This window comes from Phocoena sinus, chromosome 10, assembly GCF_008692025.1.
Source record: "Phocoena sinus isolate mPhoSin1 chromosome 10, mPhoSin1.pri, whole genome shotgun sequence".
NCBI classification, from domain to species: Eukaryota; Metazoa; Chordata; class Mammalia; order Artiodactyla; family Phocoenidae; genus Phocoena; species Phocoena sinus.
Genome location: NC_045772.1, coordinates 52914894 through 52939115, shown reverse-complemented (window position 1 = coordinate 52939115; position 24222 = coordinate 52914894). Strand labels below are relative to the sequence as shown.

At 38.9% G+C, this 24222-nt stretch overlaps 1 protein-coding gene across 6 annotated transcripts in view; it reads left to right on the top strand.

Moving 5' to 3' along the window:
* The window catches only part of SRGAP1 (SLIT-ROBO Rho GTPase activating protein 1), a 274730-nt gene that overhangs the window by 226435 nt on the left and 24073 nt on the right, over positions 1 to 24222 (top strand). For all 6 annotated transcript variants that reach the window (XM_032644932.1, XM_032644931.1, XM_032644930.1 and 3 more), the window contains 4 exons: positions 234 to 294; positions 450 to 527; positions 2828 to 2962; positions 23561 to 23666. In XM_032644932.1, coding sequence (XP_032500823.1) covers positions 234 to 294; positions 450 to 527; positions 2828 to 2962; positions 23561 to 23666 — 380 coding nt within the window. The remainder of the gene's footprint in view (positions 1 to 233; positions 295 to 449; positions 528 to 2827; positions 2963 to 23560; positions 23667 to 24222) is intronic.

Below are 24222 nucleotides of genomic sequence, written 5' to 3'. Positions count from 1 at the left end.
CACGATTGCCTTCAATGTATTTAATTTGGTTTGCCCCAGAACTGAAACATACCTTCAGTTAAATATAATTTGATATTTGGCCCTTGTGGAATATTTTAGAGGGAGTGTGTTTGGAGATGATCATCTAAAAGAGTAAAAGTCAGTCTTTAACTAGGGTTAAACTATGAGCTTTATTGTTATGTGTGATTTGTGCCTCTTCTTTGCGGTTAACTGGTTTCCATCTCTTTACCCAGGACTCAGGACAGATCATCCCCCTCATTGTGGAAAGCTGTATTCGGTTCATCAATCTCTATGGTAGGCCCTAAACTGCAATATTCTTATTTTAAACAATAATTACTAGGAGTATTTCAGTAAATATGTCTTTCCTTTTAATACTTAATGGTTGGGAAAAGGGGGACCTGGAGGACATGACGGGTTCTTTCATGCTCTTTCCCTTCTGTTCTCTTTAGGTCTTCAGCATCAGGGGATTTTCAGAGTGTCTGGTTCCCAGGTGGAAGTCAATGATATTAAAAATTCATTTGAGAGAGGTACTTGCATGTCTGCACCTATAAGCAAACCTTGTTAAAAAGTCATCATTTTCAGTAGAGTGAAGTGGCATACTTATTCTGTATATCTTCAGAACCTTTCTCTGCATTTATTTCGTTGTGGATGTTGAGTTAAGAATCTATTTAGAATAGCTAAGAAATGAAACCAAAATCATAAGCCCTTGTTATCAAGTCTAGAAAAGCATATGAGTTTTGTATCCTGGTTTAGGAATGGCATTGATAATCTTCAGCACGTTGTCAAAGGTGGCTCATGAAAGGTTCTAGAAGAGTGGCAAGAACAGCCCTGGGCCTGCATAGCAGCTGTTTGAGGTGACTCATCCCAGCTTCATGTCTGTTTCCTTTGTCAGGAACTCTCCTTCCTCTTATTACCATCCCCAGACTCCTTCCCTGTGACCTTAGTTGGTGCCTTACTCTTATTCCCAATTGGCTAAATAAGTCGTCCTAAACATTATGATTAGCAAAACCGTACACTTTAGCATCAAGCGGACCTAGAATCAAATCACACTCTTGCATTTACTAATCATGTGATTTGGGTCAAGTGACTCATCTCTTATTCTGGCCTCGGTTTCCTCATCTGCAGAATCCCAGGACTGGTGTGAGAATTGGGTATTATCCATGAAAGTGCCTAACTCTTTTTTTTTTTTTTTTGCGGTACGCGGGCCTCTCACCGTTGTGGCCTCTCCCGTTGCGGAGCACAGGCTCTGGACGCGCAGACCCAGCAGCCATGGCTCACGGGCCCAGCCGCTCCGCGGCATGTGGGATCCTCCCAGACCGGGGCACGAACCCATGTCCCCTGCATCGGCAGGCGGACTCTCAACCACTGCGCCACCTGGGAAGCCCATGCCTAACTCTTTAGGAGTGGGTCTTAGCTAATAATGCTCTCCAGTTATAATGATTTGTATTGTGTCTGCTTCTGGATACATCTGCACCTTCCTGCCTCTGCTTGGAAGTCAAGCCAAGGATGCAGAGGGAGGGGCATCAAGGCTTGGAGACAAGGCAACCCCTCTTGGTCCCATTTGCCCTAACCCAGACTTGACACAGAGCCAGTTTGAAACCTTGGGTAAAGAGGTGAACTTGGAGCCAGATTGTTCTTCCTCTTCCAAAGCCTCTTACAGTGCATAGAGCCGAGCGGCCTCCCCTCTCAAGGGCTAAGTGTCCAAGTCTCTTACATGGACCATATTCAAGAAAAATTGAAATTTAGTAAAGCCTCAGGTTCCTGTGCCAGCCACTGCAAGCAAAAATGCTTTATTATTTTTCCTTGAACATTCCCCTAGTATGTTGTTTGTTTGTGATCCCTTTGGGTAAGGCTTTCTCACAGTGGGCCAAAAAAAAATATTTTGGTGAATTCGTGTTCAATGATTTCCTACCCTTGAAGCAGAGAAAAAGGAACCACAGGTCCCTGAAAATAAGCTGCCCCAACAGGCAAAAAAAAAAAGTTAAAATTCAATGTACAATTTTTGTGAACTTTAGAAGAGCAGACCTGTGAATAAAAAAATGGAGTTTGATTTAAGGCTGTACATTATGTTGAACTTCTTAAGGATTTTATTTCAGTTTGATTCTCAGGGAGGTGGACAAGCCAGGTCAGTTACCTGATCATTTTAAAGTGCTTAGCATAAAGAATAATATAATTTCATGTTTGTGATATATTTTTAAATTTTCCACTTTTTATGAAAATTCCTTGGTACTGTTAGGGTACATTTTCAAATTCCTCTCTCTGATTTCAAAATCTCCCACTGCTGAAAGCAGCTTTCAAGTCTGCTGTGAACACCACCATGCCACTTTGAGAAGTATTTATTTAATTGTCAGTATTCACAATTAGGTGAGTCCTGTAGTATTTCTGATAAATTTTGCTGATCCAAATAGCATAGCCAGACAGACCTATATTGTTTCTTTTCCCCAGTAGAATAAGAAACACAGAATATAGTATTTGAATTTATGTCAACCTAATATAACAGATTTTAGCTTTAAAAAAAAAAGTTGGGTCCAATTATAAATGCCACAATATTTTATTTTAAGATTTAGGTAATTTGTAAGGGATTATTTGGTAGCATATGATAAAAAAAAAAGCTTTATTTTAACCAACTATTTTTAGGTTAATCATGGGGTGGGATATCTAAACCAGTTATTTTAATTTTAGTAGCATATAATCTTCCATAAAACATAATTAAAAGATACATGTATATATAGAAATGTGTGTGTGAGTATAGAAACATTTTTGTTCAGAGATAAAAAGAGAAGCCATGTGCATGTAACTAATTTTTCTTTTTTGTTTTTTTTTTTAGGTGAAAACCCTTTGGCTGACGAGCAGAGTAACCACGATATTAACTCAGTTGCTGGCGTTCTAAAGCTCTACTTCCGTGGGCTGGAAAACCCCCTCTTTCCTAAGGAAAGATTTAATGATCTGATTTCTTGTGTCAGTAAGTGGGCTTTTTTTTTTTTTTTTTAACAATTCTTTTCCCACTAAAATTATTTCACTAACCAATTTCCTGGAAAAGGCAGTGGCCCCTCTCCCTGTATCTTCCTCCCCCACCATTACCCATCACCACCAAATTTCTGAGACTATTTGTTTTCTCTCTGGATCCAGCGTGAGTCATCTTCCCAGCTGTGGCCTCGCCCTTCGCTGAGTGGGCTCTGCTCCTAAACATTCCTCGGGCTCCACAGAGCCCGAGAGCTTCCCCGTTAGTATGTGGGATAGAGCAGAGAGGCAGGTACCAACCAGCTGAAGGTGAGGAGAAGGCTGTAAGCATGGAAATATAACTCCTTTTTGGCTTTTGGTTCTTAGTTTTCTCCACTGATCTTAGGAGTAGGGTAACTTATCCATCTTCGAATGTTACTTCAAGAAACAAGGTAAAAGGTGGGGACTTCCCTGGTGGCGCAGTGGATAAGACTCTGCACTCCCAGTGCGGGGGAGGGGGGGGTCTGGGTTCAATCCCTGGTTAGGGAACTAGATCCCACATGCATGCCGCAACTAAGAGTTCGCATGCCACAACTAAGGAGCCCACGTGCTGCAGCTAAGACCCAGTGCAACCAAATAAGTAATTTTTTTTTTAAAGAAATAAGGTAAAAGGAGATAAATGATCACTATTACAGTGCCGGAACAGCAGGTGGTAATTATCTGTCAGTGGGCATCCCCAGCTAATAGGCAGAGTTGCTCTGGGACCATGTATGATATATTATGAAACCCATAGTCAGCAGCAGAGTAAAGCATTGCTGTTTTCTGCAGGGGGTGGGGAGCTCTTGTCACTACAGGAAGGAAGGTGAAAATAATGATACTGAGAATTAGGTATTTAACCTCAGTCACGTCCCATACCTCTATAAATGTAGTGTCCTTTAAGTCCAAATTCCTGGGCAAGGGTGGAGAGCTGACTTAAATCACATAGTGAGGGCTTCCATGAGAATCAAGCTTTACTCTAATGAGCAAACCTCCCCCCTGAATCAGCAGGTCCAGCGGACCTCAGAAGATCTCTCCACTCACCCTTCCTTCCCCATTCCCGTCACCAGGGCCTTGGTTTCTCACTGGGAGACCCTACGTGTAGGTTTTGCCCTCTTTCCTTACCTCTCAACCCCAGCTAGATTCAAAAGGGCAAATCGAGTGTTACGTTACCACCACTGCACCACCCCGTTTAAAACCTATATCAATATTTCCCACCTGAAAACAAACCCCTTGGTATGGCCAACTCACAGAATGAAATTCTTCCTCTCCTTCTATGCACTCATCTCCTGCCGACTACCCTATTGCCTTTCTTTTATTTATTTATTTTTGGCTGCGTCGGGTCTTCGCTGCTGCGCGCGGCCTTTCTCTAGTTGTGGCGAGCGGGGGCTACTCTTCTTTGTGATGCGCGGGCTTCTCATTGCGGTGGCTTCTCTTGTTGCGGAGCACAGGCTCTAGGAGCGCAGGCTTCGGTAGTTGTGGCTCGCGGGCTCTAGAACTCAGGCTCAGTAGTTGTGGTGCATGGGCTTACGTGCTCCGCGGCATGTGGGATCTTCCCGGACCAGGGCTCGAACCCGTGTCCCCTGTGTTGGCAGGCAGATTCTTAACCACTGCGCCACCAGAGAAGCCCCCTTATTGCCTTTCGATTTCAACAGTAGCAACCTGCAGGCACGCCAGGCCATTTCCCACCTCTGTGCCTTTGCCTGTGCTGTTTCATCTGCTGTCCCTGACAGCCATTTGACATCCACTAGGAAGGATTTGCTGAACTGGCACTCCTCCCAGACTGCCATCCTCCCTAGTACCCGAGGCAGCATTAGTCACTTTCTCCTCTACTAATAGTCCATTGTATACATATGTCCATAATTTTTCTTAAAGCCCCGCATTACAATTACTTTTAACCTCTCTGTCTCCCTCTACTACAGAGAGTTTAGGGAAGAGGCTAAGAACGTAGGTTCCAGACTCAAATAGCCTAGGTCCAAATCCTAGGTACAAATTGCTCAGCAAGTTTCCTAACCTCTCTGCACCTCAGTTTCATCATCTATAAAATAGGGAGAACATTAGTCCATATATAATAGGGTTGTGAGAATTAAATGAGTTAATACATGTAAAGTGCCAAGAAGAGTGCCCAGCATGGAGTACGTTCAATGAAATGTCTACATTTAGCTCCATGGGCGTGTGAGGTCTTGACAGTTTATTCCGTTTTGTAGCTACAACACTTGGCATAGTTAATTCCAGTCATGTGGTAAGTGAATAATTCATAGTTGTTAAATAGAATTTAAATGAAAAGTCAAAATTCCACCAAGATTATTTGGTTGGCATCCATGCCTGAAGTCCTAGATCTCATTGAGTATGAACTCCCTGGTGATAATTACCTCCACCCCTGCCCCATACAGTCTGATGCGTGTGTGGAATTCAGAAGTGTGCCTGAGTGTCCATTCCAAGGCCCTCGCATAGCCTGAGTCATCACAGCAGCCTCTGACTCAGCTGGAAAGAACTGAGAAGGTGTCACACTTCTGGAATTCTCCTTTGGCCATATGCAAAGATTTCCCTCACCAGCTTAGCCACGAAGTCTAAATCTGCAAAAATTATAAGCACTCTCTAATGTTCAGTGGTTTTCTAGGTACATACATCATCAACATTTATGTTTACATATGCCAGCTAGATAAAGACCAGTGGGCTGCATTGTCATTTACTACTGCAAAATCACATCACACTTCCATTAGATGAGAAATATTATTTTATTGTGGTTATTAAAAGCTGAAGCCTTAGAGTCAGAAAGATCTAGGTTCAAATCCTAGCTTCACACTTAACAACTTTGTAACCTGGGGCAGAGATAAATATTTAATCTTTTAAAATATCTGTTTCTTTATCTACTTCATAGAGTCTGTGTGAATAAAGGAGATAATCCATACTAAGTGTTTATAGCATCATGCCTGGCACATAATAAGCCTAAGTATATGTTGCTAGCTGTCACCATCACAACTATTACAACTACTCCTACTACAAACTCAGGTCACATATGCCAGTACCTGGGTCAGGCATTTACCAATCTATCTGTCCAGCAACATATGTGTTTCTCTGCCATAATTACTTCATGTGCATTTAGAAATGATGTTAGCTTAACCCAGAAGTTGTGTTGGTTCCAGCATGATTTTTCACACCACAGTAAATGTTTTGTAACAATCCAAGACAAGCTTTCTCAAAATTAAATACGAAGCAAAATAGGAAGAAAATAAGGGAAAAAAAGGAAAATCTACAGAAATACCTTTCTTTATTTTTTAACATCTTTATTGGAGTATAATTGCTTTACAATGGTGTGTTAGTTTCTGCTGTATAACAAAGTGAATCAGTTATACATAAACATATATCCCCATATCTCCTCCCTCTTGCGACTCCCTCCCACCCTCCCTATCCCACCCCTCTATGTGGCCACAAAGCACCGAGCTGATTTCCCAGTGCTATGTGGCTGCTTCCCACTAGCTATCTACTTTGGTAGTGTATATATGTCCATACCACTCTCTGACTTCTTCCCAGCTTACCTTTCCCCCTCTCCGTGTCCTCAAGTCCATTCTCTACATCTGTGTCTTTATACCTGTCCTGCCCCTAGGTTCTTCAGAACCATTTTTTTTTCTTTCTTTTTTTTAGATTCCATATATATGTGTTAGCATACGGTATTTGCTTTCCTCTTTCTGACTGACTTCACTCTGTATGACAGACTCTAGGTCCATCCACCTCACTACAAATAACTCAATTTCATTTCCTTTTATGGCTGAGTAATATTCCATTGTGTATACGTGCTACATCTTCTTTATCCATTCATCTGTCGATTGGACACTTAGGTTGCTTCCATGTCCTGGCTATTGTAAATAGAGCTACAGTGAACATTGTGGTACATGACTCTTTTTGATGTATGGTTTTCTCAGGGTATATGCCGCGTAGTAGAATTGCTGGGTCGTATGATAGTTCTATTTTTAGTTTTTTAAGGAACCTCCATACTATTCTCCATAGTGGCTGTATCAATTTACATTCCCACCAACAGCGCAAGAGGGTTCCCTTTTCTCCACACCCTCTCCAGCATTTATTGTTTGTAGATTTTTTAATGATGGCCATTCTGACCGGTGTGAGGCGATACTCATTGTAGTTCTGATTTGCATTTCTCTAATGATTAGTTATGTTGAGCATCCTTTCATGTGTTTGTTGACAATCTGTATATCTTCTTTGGAGAAATGTCTATTTAGGTCTTCTGCCCATTTTTGGATTGGGTTGTTTTTTTTGATATTGAGCTGCCTGTATATTTTGGAGATTAATCCTTTGTCCGTTGATTTGTTTGCAGATATTTTCTCCCATTCTGAGGGTTGTCTTTTCGTCTTCCTTTTGGTTTCCTTTGCTGTGCAAAAGCTTTGAAGTTTCATTAGGTCCCATTTGCTTATTTTTGTTATTTCCATTTCTCTAGGAGGTGGGTCTGAAAGGATCTTGCTGTGATGTATGTCATGGAGTGTTCTGCCTATGTTTTCCTCTAAGTGTCTGGCCTTACATTTAGGTTTCTCATTCTCTTACATTTAGGTCTCTAATCCATTTTGAGTTTATTTTTGTGTATGGTGTTAGGGAGTGTTCTAATTTCATTCTTTTACAGGTAGCTGTCCAGTTTTCCCAGCACCACTTATTGAAGAGGCTGTCTTTTCTCCATTGTATATTCTTGCCTCCTTTATCAAAGATAAGGTGACCATCTGTGCGTGGGTTTATCTCTGGGCTTTCTATCCTGTTCCATTGATCTGTATTTCTGTTTTTGTGCCAGTACCATACTGTCTTGATTACTGCAGATTTGTAGTATACTCTGAAGTCCAGGAACCTGATTCCTCCAGCTCGGTTTTATTTCTCCAGACTGCTTTGGCTATTCGGGGTCTTTTGTGTTTCCATACAAATCGCGAAATTTTTTGTTCTAGCTCTGTGAAAAATGCCAGTGGTAGTTTGATAGGGATTGCATTGAATCTGTAGATTGCTTCGGGTAGTAGAGTCATTTTCACAATGTTGATTCTTCCAATCCAAGAACATGGTATATCTCTCCATCTGTTTGTATCATCTTTAATTTCTTTCATCAGTGTCTTATAATTCTCTGAGTACAGGTCTTTTGTCTCCTTAGGTAGGTTTATTCCTAGGTATTTTATTCCTTTTGCTGCAGTGGTAAATGGGAGTGTTTCCTTACTTTCTCTTTCAGATTTTTCACCATTAGTGTACAGGAATGCAAGAGATATCTGTGCATTAATTTTATATCATGCTACTTTACCAAGTTCATTGATTAGCTCTAGTAGTTTTCTGGTAGCATCTTTGGGATTCTCTATGTATAGTATCATGTCATCTGCAAACAGTGACAGTTTTACTTCTTCTTTTCCGATTTGTATTCCCTTTATTTCTTTTTCTTCGCTGATTGCAGTGGCTAAAACTTCCAAAACTATGTTGAATAAGAGTGGTGAGAGTGGGCAACCTTGTCTTGTTTCCTCATCTTAGTGGAAATGGTTTCAGTTTTTCACCATTGAGAACAATGTTGGCTGTGGGTTTGTCATATATGGCCTTTATTATGTTGAGGTAGATTCCCTCTGTGCCTACTTTCTGGAGGGTTTTTATCATAAATGGGTGTTCAATTTTGTTTAAAGATTTTTCTGCATCTATTGAGATGATCATATGGTTTTTCTCCTTCAGTTTGTTAATATGGTTTATCACATTGATTGATTTGTGTATATTGAAGAACCCTTGCATGCCTGGGATAAACCCCACTTGATCATGGTGTATGATCCTTTTAATGTGCTGTTGGATTCTGTTTGCTACTATTTTGTGGAGGATTTTTGCATCTATGTTCATCAGTGATATTGGTCTGTAGTTTTCTTTTTTTGTGACATCTTTGGTTTTGGTATCAGGGTGATGGTGGCCTCATAGAATGAGTTTGGGAGTGTTCCTCCCTCTGCTATATTTTGTAAGAGTTTGAGAAGGATAGGTGTTAGCTCTTCTCTAAATGTTTGACAGAATTCACCTGTGAAGCCACCTGGTCCTGGGCTTTTGTTTGTTGGAAGATTTTTAATCACAGTTTCAATTTCATTACTTGTGATTGGTCTGTTTATATTTTCTATTTCTTCCTGGTTCAGTCTCAGAAGGTTGTGCATTTCTAAGAATTTATCCATTTCTTCCAGGTTGTCCATTTTATTGGCATAGAGTTGCTTTTAGTAATCTCTCACGATCCTTTGTATTTCTGCAGTGTCAGTTGTTACTTCTCCTTTTTCCTTTCTAATTCTATTGATTTGAGTCTTCTCCCTTTTTTTCTTGATGAGTCTGGCTAATGGTTTATCAATTTTGTTTATCTTCTCAAAGAACCAGCTTTTAGTTTTATTGATTTTGCTATCATTTCCTTCATTTCTTTTTCATTTATTTCTGATCTGATCTTTATGACTTCTTTCCTTCTGCTAACTTTGGGGTGTTTTTGTTCTTCTTTCTCTAATTGCTTTACGTGTAAGGTTAGGTTGTTTATTTGAGATGTTTCTTGTTTCTTAAGGTAGGATTGTATTGCTATAAACTTCCCTCTTAGAACTGCTTTTGCTGCATGCTGTAGGTTTTGGGTTGTCGTGTTTTCATTGTCATTTGTTTCTAGGTATTTTTTGATTTCCTCTTTGATTTCTTCAGTGAGCTCTTGGTTATTTAGTAGTGTATTGTTTAGCCTCCATGTGTTTGTATTTTTTACAGATTTTTTCCTGTAATTGATAACTAGTCTAATAGCATTGAGGTCAGAAAAGATACTTCATATGATTTCAGTTTTCTTAAATTTACCAAGGCTTGATTTGTGACCCATGATATGATCTGTCTTGGAGAATGTTCCATGAGCACTTGAGAAGAAAGTGTATTGTGTCGTTTTGGGATGGAATGTCCTATAAATATCAATTAAGTCCATCTTGTTTAATGTATCATTTAAAGCTTGTGTTTCCTTATTTATTTTCATTTTGGATGATCTGTCCATTGGTGAAAGTGGGCTGTTAAAGTCCCCTACTATGATTGTGTTACTGTCGATTTCCCCTTTTATGGCTCTTAGTATTTGCCTTAAGTATTGAGGTGCTCCTATGTTGGGTGCATAAATATTTACAATTGTTATATCTTCCTCTTGGATCGATCCCTTGATCATTATGTAGTGTCCTTCTTTGTCTCTTGTAATAGCCTTTATTTTTAAAGTCTATTTTGTCTGATATGAGAAGTGCTACTCCAACTTTCTTTTGATTTCCATTTGCATGGAATATCTTTTTCCATCCCCTCACTTTCAGTCTGTACGTGTCCCTAGGTCTGAAGTGGGTCTCTTGTAGACAGCATATATATGGGTCTTGTTTTTGTATCCATTCAGCCAGTCTGTCTTATGGTTGGAACATTTAATACATTTACATTTAAGGTAGTTATCAATATGTGTGTTCCTATTACCATTTTCTTAATCATTTTGGGTTTGTTATTGTAGGTCTTTTCCTTCTCCTGTGTTTCCTGCCTAGAGAAGTTCCTTTAGGATTTGTTGTAGAGCTGGTTTGGTGGTGCTAAATTCTCTTAGCTTTTGCTTGTCTGTAAAGGTTTTAATTTCTCTGTCGAATCTGAATGAGATCCTTGCTGAGTGGAGTAATGTTGGTTGTAGATTTTTCTCTTCCATCGCTTTAAATATGTCCTGCCACTCCCTTCTGGCTTGCAGAGTTTCTGCTGAAAGATCAGCTATTAATCCTATGGGGGTTCCCTTGTATGTTATTTGTTGCTTTTCCCTTGCTGCTTTTAATATTTTTTCTTTGTATTTAATTTTTGATAGCTTGATTAATATGTGTCTTGGCATGTTTCTCCTTGGATTTATCCTGTATGGGACTCTCTGTGCTTCCTGGACTTGATTGACTACTTCCTTTCCCATATTAGGGAAGTTTCAACTATAATCTCTTCAAATATTTTCTCAGTCCATTTCTTTTTCTCTTCTTCTGGGACCCCTATAATTCGAATGTTGGTGCATTTAATGTTGTCCCAGAGGTCTCTGAGACTGTCCTCAATTCTTTTCATTCTTTTTTCTTTATTCTGCTCTGTGGTAGTTATTTCTACTATTTTATCTTCCAGGTCACTTACCCGTTCTTCTGCCTCAGTTACTCTGCTATTGATCACATCTAGAGAATTTTTAATTTCATTTATTCTGTTGCTCATCATTGTTTGTTTGCTCTTTAGTTCTTCTAGGTCCTTGTTAAATGTTTCTTGTATTTTCTCCATTCTGTTTCCAAGATTTTGGACCATCTCTACTATCATTACTCTGAATTCTTTTCCAGGAGTGCTGCCTATTTTCTCTTCATTTGTTTGGTCCGGTGGGTTTTTACCTTGCTCCTTCATCTGCTGTGTGTTTCTCTGTCTTCTCATTTTGCTTATCTTACTGTGTTTGGGGTCTCCTTTCTGCAGACTGCAGGTTCATAGTTCCCATTGTTTTTGGTGTCTGCCCCCAGTGGGTAAGGTTGGTTCAGTGTGTTGTGTAGGCTTCCTGGTGGAGGGGACTAGTGCCTGTGTTCTGGTGGATGAGTGGGCAGAACCACGTCCGGTTGGTGTGTTTGTGGGTGTCTGTGAACTTAATATGATTTTAGGCAGCCTCTCTGCTAATGGATGAGGCTGTATTCCTGTCTTGCTAGTTGTTTGGTATAGGGTGTCCAGCACTGTAGCTTTCTGGTCGTTGAGTGGAGCTGGGTCTTAGCGTTGAGTTGGAGATCTCAGAGAGCTTTTGCCTTTGATATTACGTGGGGCCGGGAGGTCTCTGGTGGACCAATGTCATGAACTTGGCTCTCCCACCTCAGAGGCTCAGGCCTGACACCCGGCTGGAGCACCAAGACTCTGTCAGCCACCTAGCCATTGAAGAGGTAAGTCCAGGTCCAGGAAGAAGCCCAGCTCTACAGTTCCTCCTCCAACACTCTTGATTTAGCCCTCTAAGCATCTAATGTGGAACAGTGAACAGGGTGTTCTGGCAGTCTGAGCAGTTGTCTTCCGACTCCAGTCCCATCCTTCTAAACTCTCGAAATATCTTTCTTTTATGCGAGGAGTGCCTTATATGAAATGCTGCAGGTGCAAATAAAGAAGCTGCAGAGACATTTCCCCCTGTATTTAAACAATGGATTAATGGGAAAAAATGGGTTAATATCCTTGGGCTAATTTTTATGAAAATAGTCTCTAGTGGAAATGAATACCCTCCAGGACCGACATCTCATAGAAGCAGGAGTCCCCCGGGGATTAAGGCCACTAAGGATGCTAGGTGCACACACCAGTAGAGATTTAACTTGCTAGTAATTTAAGTAGTTTTTTTTGTTTTTGTTTTTGTTTTTGTGGTACACAGGCCTCTCACTGTTGTGGCCTCTCCCGTTGCGGAGCGCAGGCTCCAGACGCGCAGGCTCAGCGGCCATGGCTCACGGGCCTAGCCGCTCCGTGACATGTGGGATCTTCCCGGACCGGGGCACGAACCCGTGTCCCCTGCATCAGCAGGCGGACTCTCAACCACTGCACCACCAGGGAAGCCCTTTAAGTAGTATTTTTAATGTTTTTGTTAGTGCTCTAATTACAGAGTTTAGTAGATGTTGAATAGTCTGTCCCAACCCTACATTATTATAAGTCCTATTATTTTTAGTGCGTAATTTTGCAGAATGGGATGTTTTTCAAGAACACTTACTGGCACTATATATAACAACCCCCTTTCTTCCAACATCTAATCTATTTAAAAGGGGGTTCCTGGCTATTATTGATTTGTCTTTAGGCGTGCATTTTCTCTTACCATGTGACCATGATATATCTTTTTTCTTGGATTGTCTGTGAATTATTTGAAAATGGTATATGTCGTTCGTGATTATATCCTTTCATTGATATTACAGACTTCTAATGATTTGGACCGTTGATTAATCGCCTGCAATGTTGCAAAACTTTCTCTGGATTCAAAGACTTGAATTTTGCATTCAGGAGGTTTAAAATCTACTAGAGGAGATAAGACATTTACAAATAAATGCAATCTAAGTATGTGATAGAAGCAAAAGATTGAGAAATGTTAGCAGAGAGAGAGAGAGGTTTCATGGAGATTGATTGCTTTGTCCATGTCATCTTCTAGCATCACCATAATTGGATTTGATTTTCCCTATTAAGGTAATTTCATGTGATAGTTATATCGTATAGAAAAACTTTCCTTTTCATCTTTTCTAAGAGTTTACATAAGTCTCTGGAACGCCTACTACCTTTTGCTTACCTACTTTTGAATTGTTTGGGGAAAGATTTGTGTGTGTGTGTGGTGAGTTATTATTGTGCCATTTTTATGCCCCTAAATACCATGTTCTTTGGAAGCTTGCTTGCAAGTGTAGTAAAAGGGAATTTGTCTTAGCATTCTCTCTCTCTTTCTTTTTTTTCAGTGTGCACTATTCATCCCCAATTCACTATAAATTTCTTTTTAAAAATTACTTATCTGGATGAAGACATCAAAGGCAGTCTAAATTTGAAATAAGCTTGATAGTATCTCCATTTCTTACCCAAGGATTTTGTTTTTGTTTTTTTTGTAAACCATCCACTTTGTGAATGGTTTTGTGAATGCTCCAGATCATACCCACACAGTCTGGGCAGCTTCTGAAATGTCCGTGTACTGTGGCTCTGAGGTTCCCTAGGGCATAGATCCAAGTGACTTGCTCTAGTAGACATGCTCAAGCAATTCATGGTTTTTCCTGACTGCCTTGGGGCTGTGAACCCAGAGGAAACATTTGCACTTCATTATGTGTTATCATTATGTGTTATTATTTAGGGGACTGTTTGGACACAAGCAAACTTTTTTTAGGAGGGTAGATTTTTTAACCTATCACCAAACCAACATGTAGTCATTGTAGAAAACTTGAAAAATATTTAAAGAGCACATAGAACAAAATACTGTCATACATAATGCCACTACCCAAAGAGAATCAATAGTGTGTACGCATTCTGATCGTTTATATTCATATACACACACAACTGTTATTTTAATTTATTTTTTTATTGAAGTATAGCTGATTTACACTGTTGTGTTAATTACTGCTGTACAGCAAAGTGACTCAGTTATACATATATATGCATTCTTTTTCATATTCTTTTCCCTTAGGGTTTATCACAGGATATTGAATATAGTTGCCTGTGCTATACAGTAGGACCTTGTTGTTTATCCATTCTGTATATAACAGTTTACATCTCCTAATCCCAGACTCCCACTCCTACCCTCTCCCACCTCCCTCCCCCTTGGCAATCACCAGTCTATCATCTATGTCCCTGATTTTGTTTCTGTTTCATAAATAGGTTCATTTGTGTCATATTTTAGATTCCATATATAAGTGATAACATATGGTATTTGTCTTTCTCTTTCGGACTTACTTCACTTAGTATGATAATCTCTAGTTGCATCCATGTTGCTGTAAATGGCATTATTTCGTTCTTTTTTATGGTTGAGTAGTGTTCCATTGTGTATGTGTACCACCTCTTCTTTATCCATTCATCTTTCCATGGACATTTAAGGTCACAACTGTTTTTAAAAGCCAAAGTGGTATAAATCCCCACTTGCCCATGCTGTCTTTGGAATTGACCCCAGTTCTAGACTGAGGTCTCTTTTCCCATATTGCAATAGCTTCTAAATAAAATCTGCCACTTTAAAAAAAAAACAAAGTGGAACTGTGCTCTCCTATTTGTAACCTACCTTCTTTTTGACTTATTTATTGTAGAAAATTTCAAACATCTACAAAAGGATACAGAAAGATATATTTATGTATAAATAATATAATCACCCCGCTTTAACAATGTCCATTTCTTAGCCAGTCTTGTCCCACGTATACCCCTTATATCATCCCTCTGACATCGATCATTTCATCTGTGTGTGTGTCTCTGGGAAATGACAGTTCTTTTCTTTTTTTATACAACATAGCCACAATACTATTCTCATACCTTAAAAAAATAACAGTAATTCCTTAAAATCATCAAATAGCCAATCAGTGCTTTTTTAAAAAAATTGTTTAATATGCAACTAATATGTGATTACTATAGAAAATTAGAAACTAAGTAAAACAAATCATCTATAATTCTTCTGCACAAAGATAATATTAACCTTTTTAATATCTCCCCAGATTTTTTTCTATATATATATATATATATATATATGTACTTTTTAAAGCAGCTTATTGAGACACAATTCTCATACCATACAATTTATCCATTAACGTTTACAATTCAGTGGTTTTAGTATATTCACAGGATTATGAAAATCACCACAATCAATTTTAGAACGTTTTCCTGACTCCAAAAAGGAATCCCAATTAGCAGACACTTCCCATTTACTCAAAACCACCACCAACCTCAGCCCTAGGCAACCACTAATCTACTTTCTCTATATTTACCTATTCTGGCCATTTCATATAAATGGAATTATACAATACGTGGTCTTTTGTGACTGGATTAATTCATTGAGCATGTTTTCAAGGTTCATCCATGTTGTAGCATGTGTCAGCACTTTTTTAAATTGTCAGATAATATTCCATTATGTAGATATACCATAACTACATACTTTTGATAAAAACTGTATTATACCAAATGACTGCTAGTGAATGTAAGATTTCTTTTAGAGATGATGAAAGTGTTGACTGAAGTTATGGTTGCTCAATTCTGAGTGTACTAAAGACCATTGAATTATACACTTCAAATACGTGAATTGTATCTCAATAAGTCTGTTATTAAAAATTATAACATATTTGCTTTTTTAAACTTTTTAAATTTAATGATGTTATTAACATTTTCCCACATCACTAAGTATTTTTTAAAACATAGTTTTTAGTGTCCATATAATGGTTTTTATTTAACAAATCCCCTAGTTTTAGAAATTTAGGTTGTTTCCAGTGATTTTGTAATTATACAAAAATACCATGATGAACCTCTTGGTACATAAATTTGTTTGCCCATATCTGATCGTTTTATGTAAAAATCTTTTGAACTCTTTTCCTGGCGCTCCAGTGTGTGTTTTTGTTGCTAAAATTTCTTTTGGCTTTACTGCCATACATGGTAGTTCTCTCTCTGAACTCTATAAATTTGTTTCATGCGTTATAATGATTTTCTCAAAGATTCCTTTTCTCCTTAAAAATGTTTAATAGGCTTAGTATTGGAACTGAACAGGTAAGGTTTCCTAGGCTAAGTCTCAGTTTCTTTACTAACTTCAATATGGTAGTTCAGCAGAAGGAGAGACATTATATATTTATATCTACAGTGTTGCTAGTTAACTAGGAAAGAGCACAATGGCTTAATTCACAGAATCCAAATCTATTAATGGTTAATTAGAGAGATTTACAAGCAGTTCATTTCTTACCTAGAAGAACAGCTGGTAACTCATCTCAAGGCTAAGCTAAGATCCATCCAAATGTACGAGAACATCTGTTTTTCTTTTCCTTTCATTCGCACACATACACTATTACACACAACCGATTGATACCCTGACATTATTAGAATCTAACACTGAACCTAAAAATACCCTGGAACTGTTAAATTCCCCTTGATTACTGCTTGTTGGGCTATGGAGCTCAGAAATATTTGTGTACCTGCTCTTACATAAGCCATTTCTAAATATGGCCATCAAGGAATTTCCTTCCCTGTCTTTATACTTAAGGATAAATTTGCATCTTGTGTTATCTTACTTGTTTTTTGACAAACACTTTTACAGATAGTGCCACAGAAGAACTGATATTTTCAGAGGAATGGCCATTTGAACTTTTTGTCGTTTTCTGAATCCACTTGTGTTTGGTGGTGAATTTTCCACACACGTTTACATAGACGTGTCAAACCCCCATGCTGTGAAGTTGGCATCCTGACATGGGAACCTTGCAATGCTAGGGAAAGAACATAAATTAGCCTAGGGAGCTTTGAGCATGTGACCGAAATTGGATGAATGCCACTTTTACCTAATTACATGAGATGCTGAAACGTGGAAACAAAGGCCATCATAAAAGAAATCCAGATGAAATACTGATTTTCCTCACTGATGACTTTTCTGAGGAGAAGAAAAGACCCATCTTTTCATGCAGCATAAAATTGTGAAAAACCATGTATTGCCACACTCAGAGCCAGGGGGGGAATGCACGTTAATCAGAGTATCTGTAGCAACCATAAATTTTGACCCGCTAACTGGACTCAGGAAAGTTAATGAGTCATTTACACAAGAGTGCGATTCCTGTAGGATGCATGCTGCAAGCCTGTTAAGCAGCCAGCCAGGTAACATCTGAGTCCTGCTCACAGCCGTCGTGGTCTGGCCTTTGGGAGACATTGATTCGCTCCTACTTCAGGAATGCCAGCAATTCTTTTTTTTTTTTTTTGCAGTATGCGGGCCTCTCACTGTTGTGGCCTCTCCCGCTGCGGAGCACAGGCTCCGGACGCGCAGGCCCAGCGGCCATGGCCCACGGGCCCAGCCGCTCCACGGCATGTGGGGTCCTCCCGGACCGGGGCACGAACCCGTGTCCCCCGCATCGGCAGGCGGACTCCCAACCACTGCGCCACCAGGGAAGCCCAATGCCAGCAATTCTGCTTTGCTTTCGTTTATGAATGCCTGCCTCACATGATTTTATTTCGTCTTCTTGGTGTCACTTTCTTATATTCCTATTGCTTTTCGCTCCTGAAATCTTCCTTTGCATCTCACAGAGCACCCCTCTGCCATTCTTTTTTTTATTGCAGTAAAAGAGACATAATGTAAAATTTACCATTTTAATCATTGTTAAATGTACAGTTCAGTGGCATTAAATACATTCACATTGTTTTGCAACTGTTACCACCATCCATCTCCAGAATTTTTCTTATCATGCTGTACTGAGACTCTACCCACTAAACTCCTCCCTCCCTCTAGCTTCTGACAACCACCATTCTACTTTCTGTCTCTAGGAATTTGACTACTCTAGGGACCTCATATAAGTGGAATTATACAGTATTTATGTACGGCTTTTTGTGTCTGACTTCACTTCACTTAGCATAGCATCTTCAAGGTTTATCCTTGTTGTAGCATATATTAGAATTTCCTTCCTTTATAAGGCTGAACAATATTTCATTGTGTGTACATACCACATTTTGTTTATCCACTCATCCATCAGTGGACATTTGGGTTATTTCCACCTCTTGATTGTTATGAATAATGCTACTATGAAATTGGTATGTAAATATCTGTTCCCCAATTCTTTTTAAGTAAAAAAAAAACAACAGGGACTTCCCTGGTGGCACAGTGGTTGAGAGTCCGCCCGCCAATGCAGGGGGCACGGGTTCGAGCCCTGGTCAGGGAGGATCCCACATGCCGCGGAGCGGCTGAGCCCGTGCGCCACAACTGCTGAGCCTGCACTCTAGAGCCCGCGAGCCACAAGTAGAGAAAGCCTGCACACAGCAACAAAGACCCAACACAGCCAAATATAAATAAAAATAAATAAATTAAAAAAAAAAAAAAAAAAACTGCCTTTAAGGAGCAGGGGAACTGAGTTTAGAACTCAGAAATAGAAACAATAGGATCTTGAATTAAGATGAAGCCTCTTGGAAGTAATACCTGTATTCTCTTCTAGCCTAAAAAGGACAGGCCCGCTATGGAATTTGACAAATATTAGAGATGAATACTACATTGAGTGGTTCCTTTTGCATTCTTTCCTTTCCTTTTGTGCTTTAACTCTAGGACCCCAAAACTAGCTTTAAGATGCTAAAACCCTCTCCCTGATAGTTGACCTTCACCTTAAACTGAGGGTTAGTTGGAGAATCAGTAGACTTAACTCTTGAAACACTCCAGATCTTCTGTAAACAATAGTAAAACTTTTTTGCTACTTTGTTCTTAATCATAACCCCTATATGACTTTATATGTGGTTGGAAGAGAGTAAAGGGTATTTGTCAATCAGGGGACCCACTAATGGGACAGTTCCTTTTTACAAATTTAATATTTACAGATATATATTAAACATTGTAATTGTTTGGCTTGAAGTATGATATAAAATTATTCAAATTTTTTTTAATGACCAAAGGAATAGATGATAATCTCAATGTTTACTTTTAATAATGGGTCATAATCTGTATAATTTCACCTTTGAGAGTTTTCTTTTGTTTTTTGAGATAGTCTTTCTATATACAAGCATGCTAAATCATGCTTATTACAAGATATTGAATATAGTTCCCTATGCTCTACAGTAGGTCCTCTATATACAAGCATGCTAAATCATCTTTTTATCTTTAACTTAAAGCAGCAACAACAGTCATACTTTAAAAAGTCAGTTATCTTAGATAATAAACTTTTAACCAGTTAATTTCAGATATGAAACAATAATCCAATTATGCCTAAACCTATATAGCATTTATAGATGCAAAATTCACTCCACCAAACTCTCAATGCCTTGCAAATCATCTGTGGGTATTTCATCTTCCCTCTCCGTACAATGTGGGTTCTTCAGGTGTCCCATGAAGTTGTCATGAAAGATAAACCAATTTCCCTGGGACATGTTTTGGTCCTACTGACACTCTTGAGACTGAATTACGTGGAAATGTTGATAACTTGATTACTGAGTTTTTGTGACCTTAGTAAACTTATGCACCTGTTTAACAACTTCTTTTAAAGTCTCATTCCCCTTTTTCAGAAAAGAGTCAAGACCATTGTCTGGAAAGTATATTAAACAAAGTGCTTATACTTGATAGATGTGACACTGGCCTTGTTCGTAGTATTGTAATTTTGTCCATTTTGAAATACTTTACAAATAAAACAGAATATGAATGTTTTACTTCAATATTACTGAAATTATACTATTATTAGTTATAGGTTTATGTTGAAAACTTGTGTTACAAAAATGTTCATTGGATGATAATGTTTGACTTACATTCTTTTTTCCCTTTATTTTTTATTTTTTATCGAAGTATAGTTGATTTACAATATTGCATTAGTTTCAGGTGTACAGCAAAGTGATTCGGTTATTTCTTTTTCAGGTTCTTTTCCATTATGGTTTATTACAAGATATTGAATATAGTTCCCTATGCTCTACAGTAGGTCCTTGTGTTTGACTTACATTCTTTTTTTTTATGCTTTTTTTTTAACATCTTTATTGGGGTATAATATCTTTACAATGTTGCGTTAGTTTCTGCTGTATAACAAAGTGAATCAGCTATACATATACATATATCCCCATATCCCCTCCCTCTTTCATCTCTCTCCCACCCTCCCTATCCCACCCCTCTAAGTGGTCACAAAGCACCGAGCTGATCTCCCTGTGCTATGCGGCTGTTTCCCACTAGCTATCTGTTTTACATTTGGTAGTGTATATATGTCCATGCCACTCTCTCACTTCGTCCCAGCTTACCCTTCCCCATCCCTGTGTCCTCAAGTCCATTCTGTATGTCTGCGTCTTTATTCCTGTTCTGCCCCTAAGTTCTTCAGAACCATTTTTTTTCTTTAGATTCCATATATATGTGTTAGCATACGGTATTTGCTTTCCTCTTTCTGACTTACTTCACTCTGTATGACAGACTCTATGTCCATCCACCTCACTACAAATAACTCAATTTCATTTCTTTTTATGGTTGAGTAATATTCCATTGTATATATGTGCCACATCTTCTTTATCCATTCATCTGTCGATGGACACTTAGGTTGCTTCCATGTCCTGGCTATTGTAAATAGAGCTGCAATGAACATTGTGGTACCTGACTCCTTTTGAATTATGGTTTTCTCAGGGTATATGCCCAGTAGTGGGATTGCTGGGTCATATGGTAGTTCTATTTTTAGTTTTTTAAGGAACCTCCATACTCTTCTCCATAGTGGCTGTATCAATTGACATTCCTACCAACAGTGCAAGAGTGTTCCCTTTTCTCCACACCCTCTGAGGCATTTATTGTTTGTAGATTTTTTGATGATGGCCATTCTGACTGTTGTGAGGTGATACCTCATTGTAGTTTTGATTTGCATTTCTCTAATGATTAGTGATGTTGAGCATCCTTTCATGTGTTTGTTGGCAATCTGTATATCTTCTTTGGAGAAATGTCTGTTTAGGTCTTCTGCCCATTTTTGGATTGGGTTGTTTTTTTGATATTGAGCTGCATGAGCTGCTTGTATCTTTTGGAGATTAATTCTTTGTCAGTTGCTTCGTTTGCAAATATTTTCTCCCATTCTGAGGGTTGTCTTTTCATCTTGTTTATGGTTTCCTTTGCTGTGCAGAAGCTTTTTTAAGTTTCATTAGGTCCCATTTTTGTTTTTATTTCCATTCCTCTAGAAGGTGAGTCAGAAAGGATCTTACTGTGATTTATGTCATAGTGTGTTGACTTACATTCTTTTTGACAGTTTCTGAAATCCATTTTCTCAAAGGTGTTAGCTACAGTTCCAGCTACAGCATACTCAAAGTTGGGAATGAAAGTGATTTTTCCCAGGAATCCTGATAAACTATTTGTTGTTTTGCAAACTCCTCAGTGGTTAAGTGAGAATATTCCTAATATTTTTCCCCCATCTTTTCACCCGTGGAAAATAAATGAAAAAATAAAATACCTTATTAACGTGGTGGTTTGATAATAAGTGGAAAGCAGCTGGAGTCAGCACACAAGATTCCAGGGAAATGAGGCTTGGCATGAGTAATTCAGGCAGTGGTTCTCAACCTTGGCCGCATAAAAGAATCTCAGGCATCAGCCTTTTAATAAAATCTTCCTAAGTGATTCCAAGTCAAGGTTAAGAACTGCTGGTTTAAGAGGAATTAGAAAGGGAAACTTGAGTCAGGAGAGTATTATGATGGTCCAAGTTAGAAATAATAAAGACTTCAGTTAGGAAGTTAGCAGTGAGATATTCGGTGGTAAAAACAACAGGACTTATGTCCCAGACAAGGGAGAAAAATGAAGCAAAGATACCATCTTCATAGACGTGATGGTCCTAACCTTGAGACTGGATGAGGTTGCCATGGAAGAGAACCAAGTAGAGATCCTTAAAGGATAACCACATTCATGGATGGGAGTGGGTCCAAAAACCTGAGAAGTGGGAGGAGAATCAATTGGCTGTAGTGGTAGAAGCAGAGGCCTGAGATTTTCAAGTAGGATATATGATTATCTCAAGAGCAATTAAGAACAGTGTAGTAACATTAAATCATAGTAAGCTTCAGAATGTTTTTGAAATAGTCTCTGAAATATTTTCCTCAAATGTATGTTTATTGGATATCTTCGAAGTTATACTTTATAGGGACTTCCCTGGTGGCACAGTGGTTGAGAATCCACCTGCCAGTGCAGGGGACACGGGTTCGATCCCTGGTCCAGGAAGATCCCACATGCCACGGAGCAACTAAGCCCGTGTGCCACAACTACCGAGGCTGTGCTCTAGACCCCGGGAGCCACAACTACTGAAGCCTGTGCACCTAGAGCCCGTGCTCCACAGCAAGAGGAGCCACTGCAATGAGAAGCCTGTGCACCGCAACGAAGAGTAGCCCCTGCTCGCTGCAACTAGAGAAAGCCTGCGCAGCAGCTAAGACACAACACAGCCAAAAATAAATAATTAATTTTTTTAAAAAGTTATACTTTATAAAGGTACTTTGAAATCCAAGAAAGATAGCCAGACTTATGAAATAGAAAACAGTTTCTAATTCTAGTTCCACCTTTCTAGCCAGCTGACCTTGGGTAAGCCACTTACCCAGTGCTCATTTTGCTAGCCCATTGAATGGCGATGCTAAGTGCTTGCCCTGCCTACTCCACTGTATTGTTTTTTGCATTAAATTAGATAACAAATGTGAAAATGCGTTGTAAAATGTAGACCAGTATACAGAAAATGGATTATTAGCACTAACCTTTTTGCTGTTATTCACAACACTTTAGTATTGAGAAGCTTTGGACAATTTATCTTCCTAATAAAGAGGTAAAATAATACTAGGAAGTCCAAGGTCACCTTCTGTTCAGGGAACTCACCATCCCACAGGGAAAACAGGATAAGGAAATACATAACTATAAACACCAGGGCAAAAGTTCTGTGAGAGCAGGAATCATATCACTAAGGTATTTCCAATGCCTAACTTAGTGCTTGAAACCTAGTAGGCTCCCCTAAAATGTTTATTTTTAAAATGTGATGAAATAATACAAGGTAAAAGGTCATATAAATAAAATATTCAGATAGTTTTGAGGAAGAGGAGATTCAAAACCTGGCACATTGCGTGAATAATAGTAAAAGACAAATATATGATGAATTAATGAATCATGGAGAGGGAGAAGTGTCATGTCCCAAAAAAGTCACCTGAGTTAATATGCAGCAAAAAGGAGTTTAAACCATATCAGATGCAAAATGTAGAAATAGCAGCAGGCGAAAAATGATTTTTAAATTCAGAAGACTCTAAGTTGCTAAAGGCCAAGACCATGGAAATCAGAAAACAGTGATGGGTCAGAGGAGACACCCTCGGAAATGGTGGTACACCCAAGCTGATCACTTATTTGCTTTATCGGTTACGACTGCATCTCACCCAACGGCAAAGTATTGCTTATGTTCAGACATGTACCTGAAATTTGGGTGCTAGAGTGTTCTGCTTTACATGTGGCCAGCGAAAGCATCCTGATCGTGTGCTCTTCTGTCTATAGGAATAGATAATCTCTATGAGAGGGCGCTTCACATCCGCAAACTCCTCCTGACCTTGCCCAGGTCGGTCCTTATAGTGATGAGGTACCTCTTTGCCTTCCTCAATCAGTAAGTACCATAATTATCTGCCAAAATGCTCATCTTAATTCCGTTTGCACCCCTCTGAGTTCTTTGTTCTTGGATTCTGTAACATGTACGTTGGGTTCCATTTACCAGCAGAGTTGAAGAGGAAATGATCGAATAGAGACTGAAGGTGCATTTTTCCTCAGCAGATCAAAGTCATTGTGTGACCTCCCTTAAATAAGCCTTGTCGCCAGATGCAGAAACTGTGGCCATAATTGCAAAAATATACAAGTATTACTAAAAAGAGCACTTTTCAGTGCATTACGTGTTTTTCCAACTTCCAGCCAAAGCCAGTGTCATAAATGCTTCGTTAAAATGATGCAAACCACCTGCTCACTGCAGAAAATTTCTGTGATTTTTAAAGTTGTAGTCAGGGAAGGAGGGAAAGTGTAGGCGAGATTTATACACAAATCCAAAAAAGAATGTTCTGCAAATTCAGTATAATGAGACCTTGTCAAAAAGATGATATTCCTAAAACATTCTCTAAAACAATGTAACAGAAATCTTAAAAATCACTGCATTATTTTCAAGGAAACTTTAC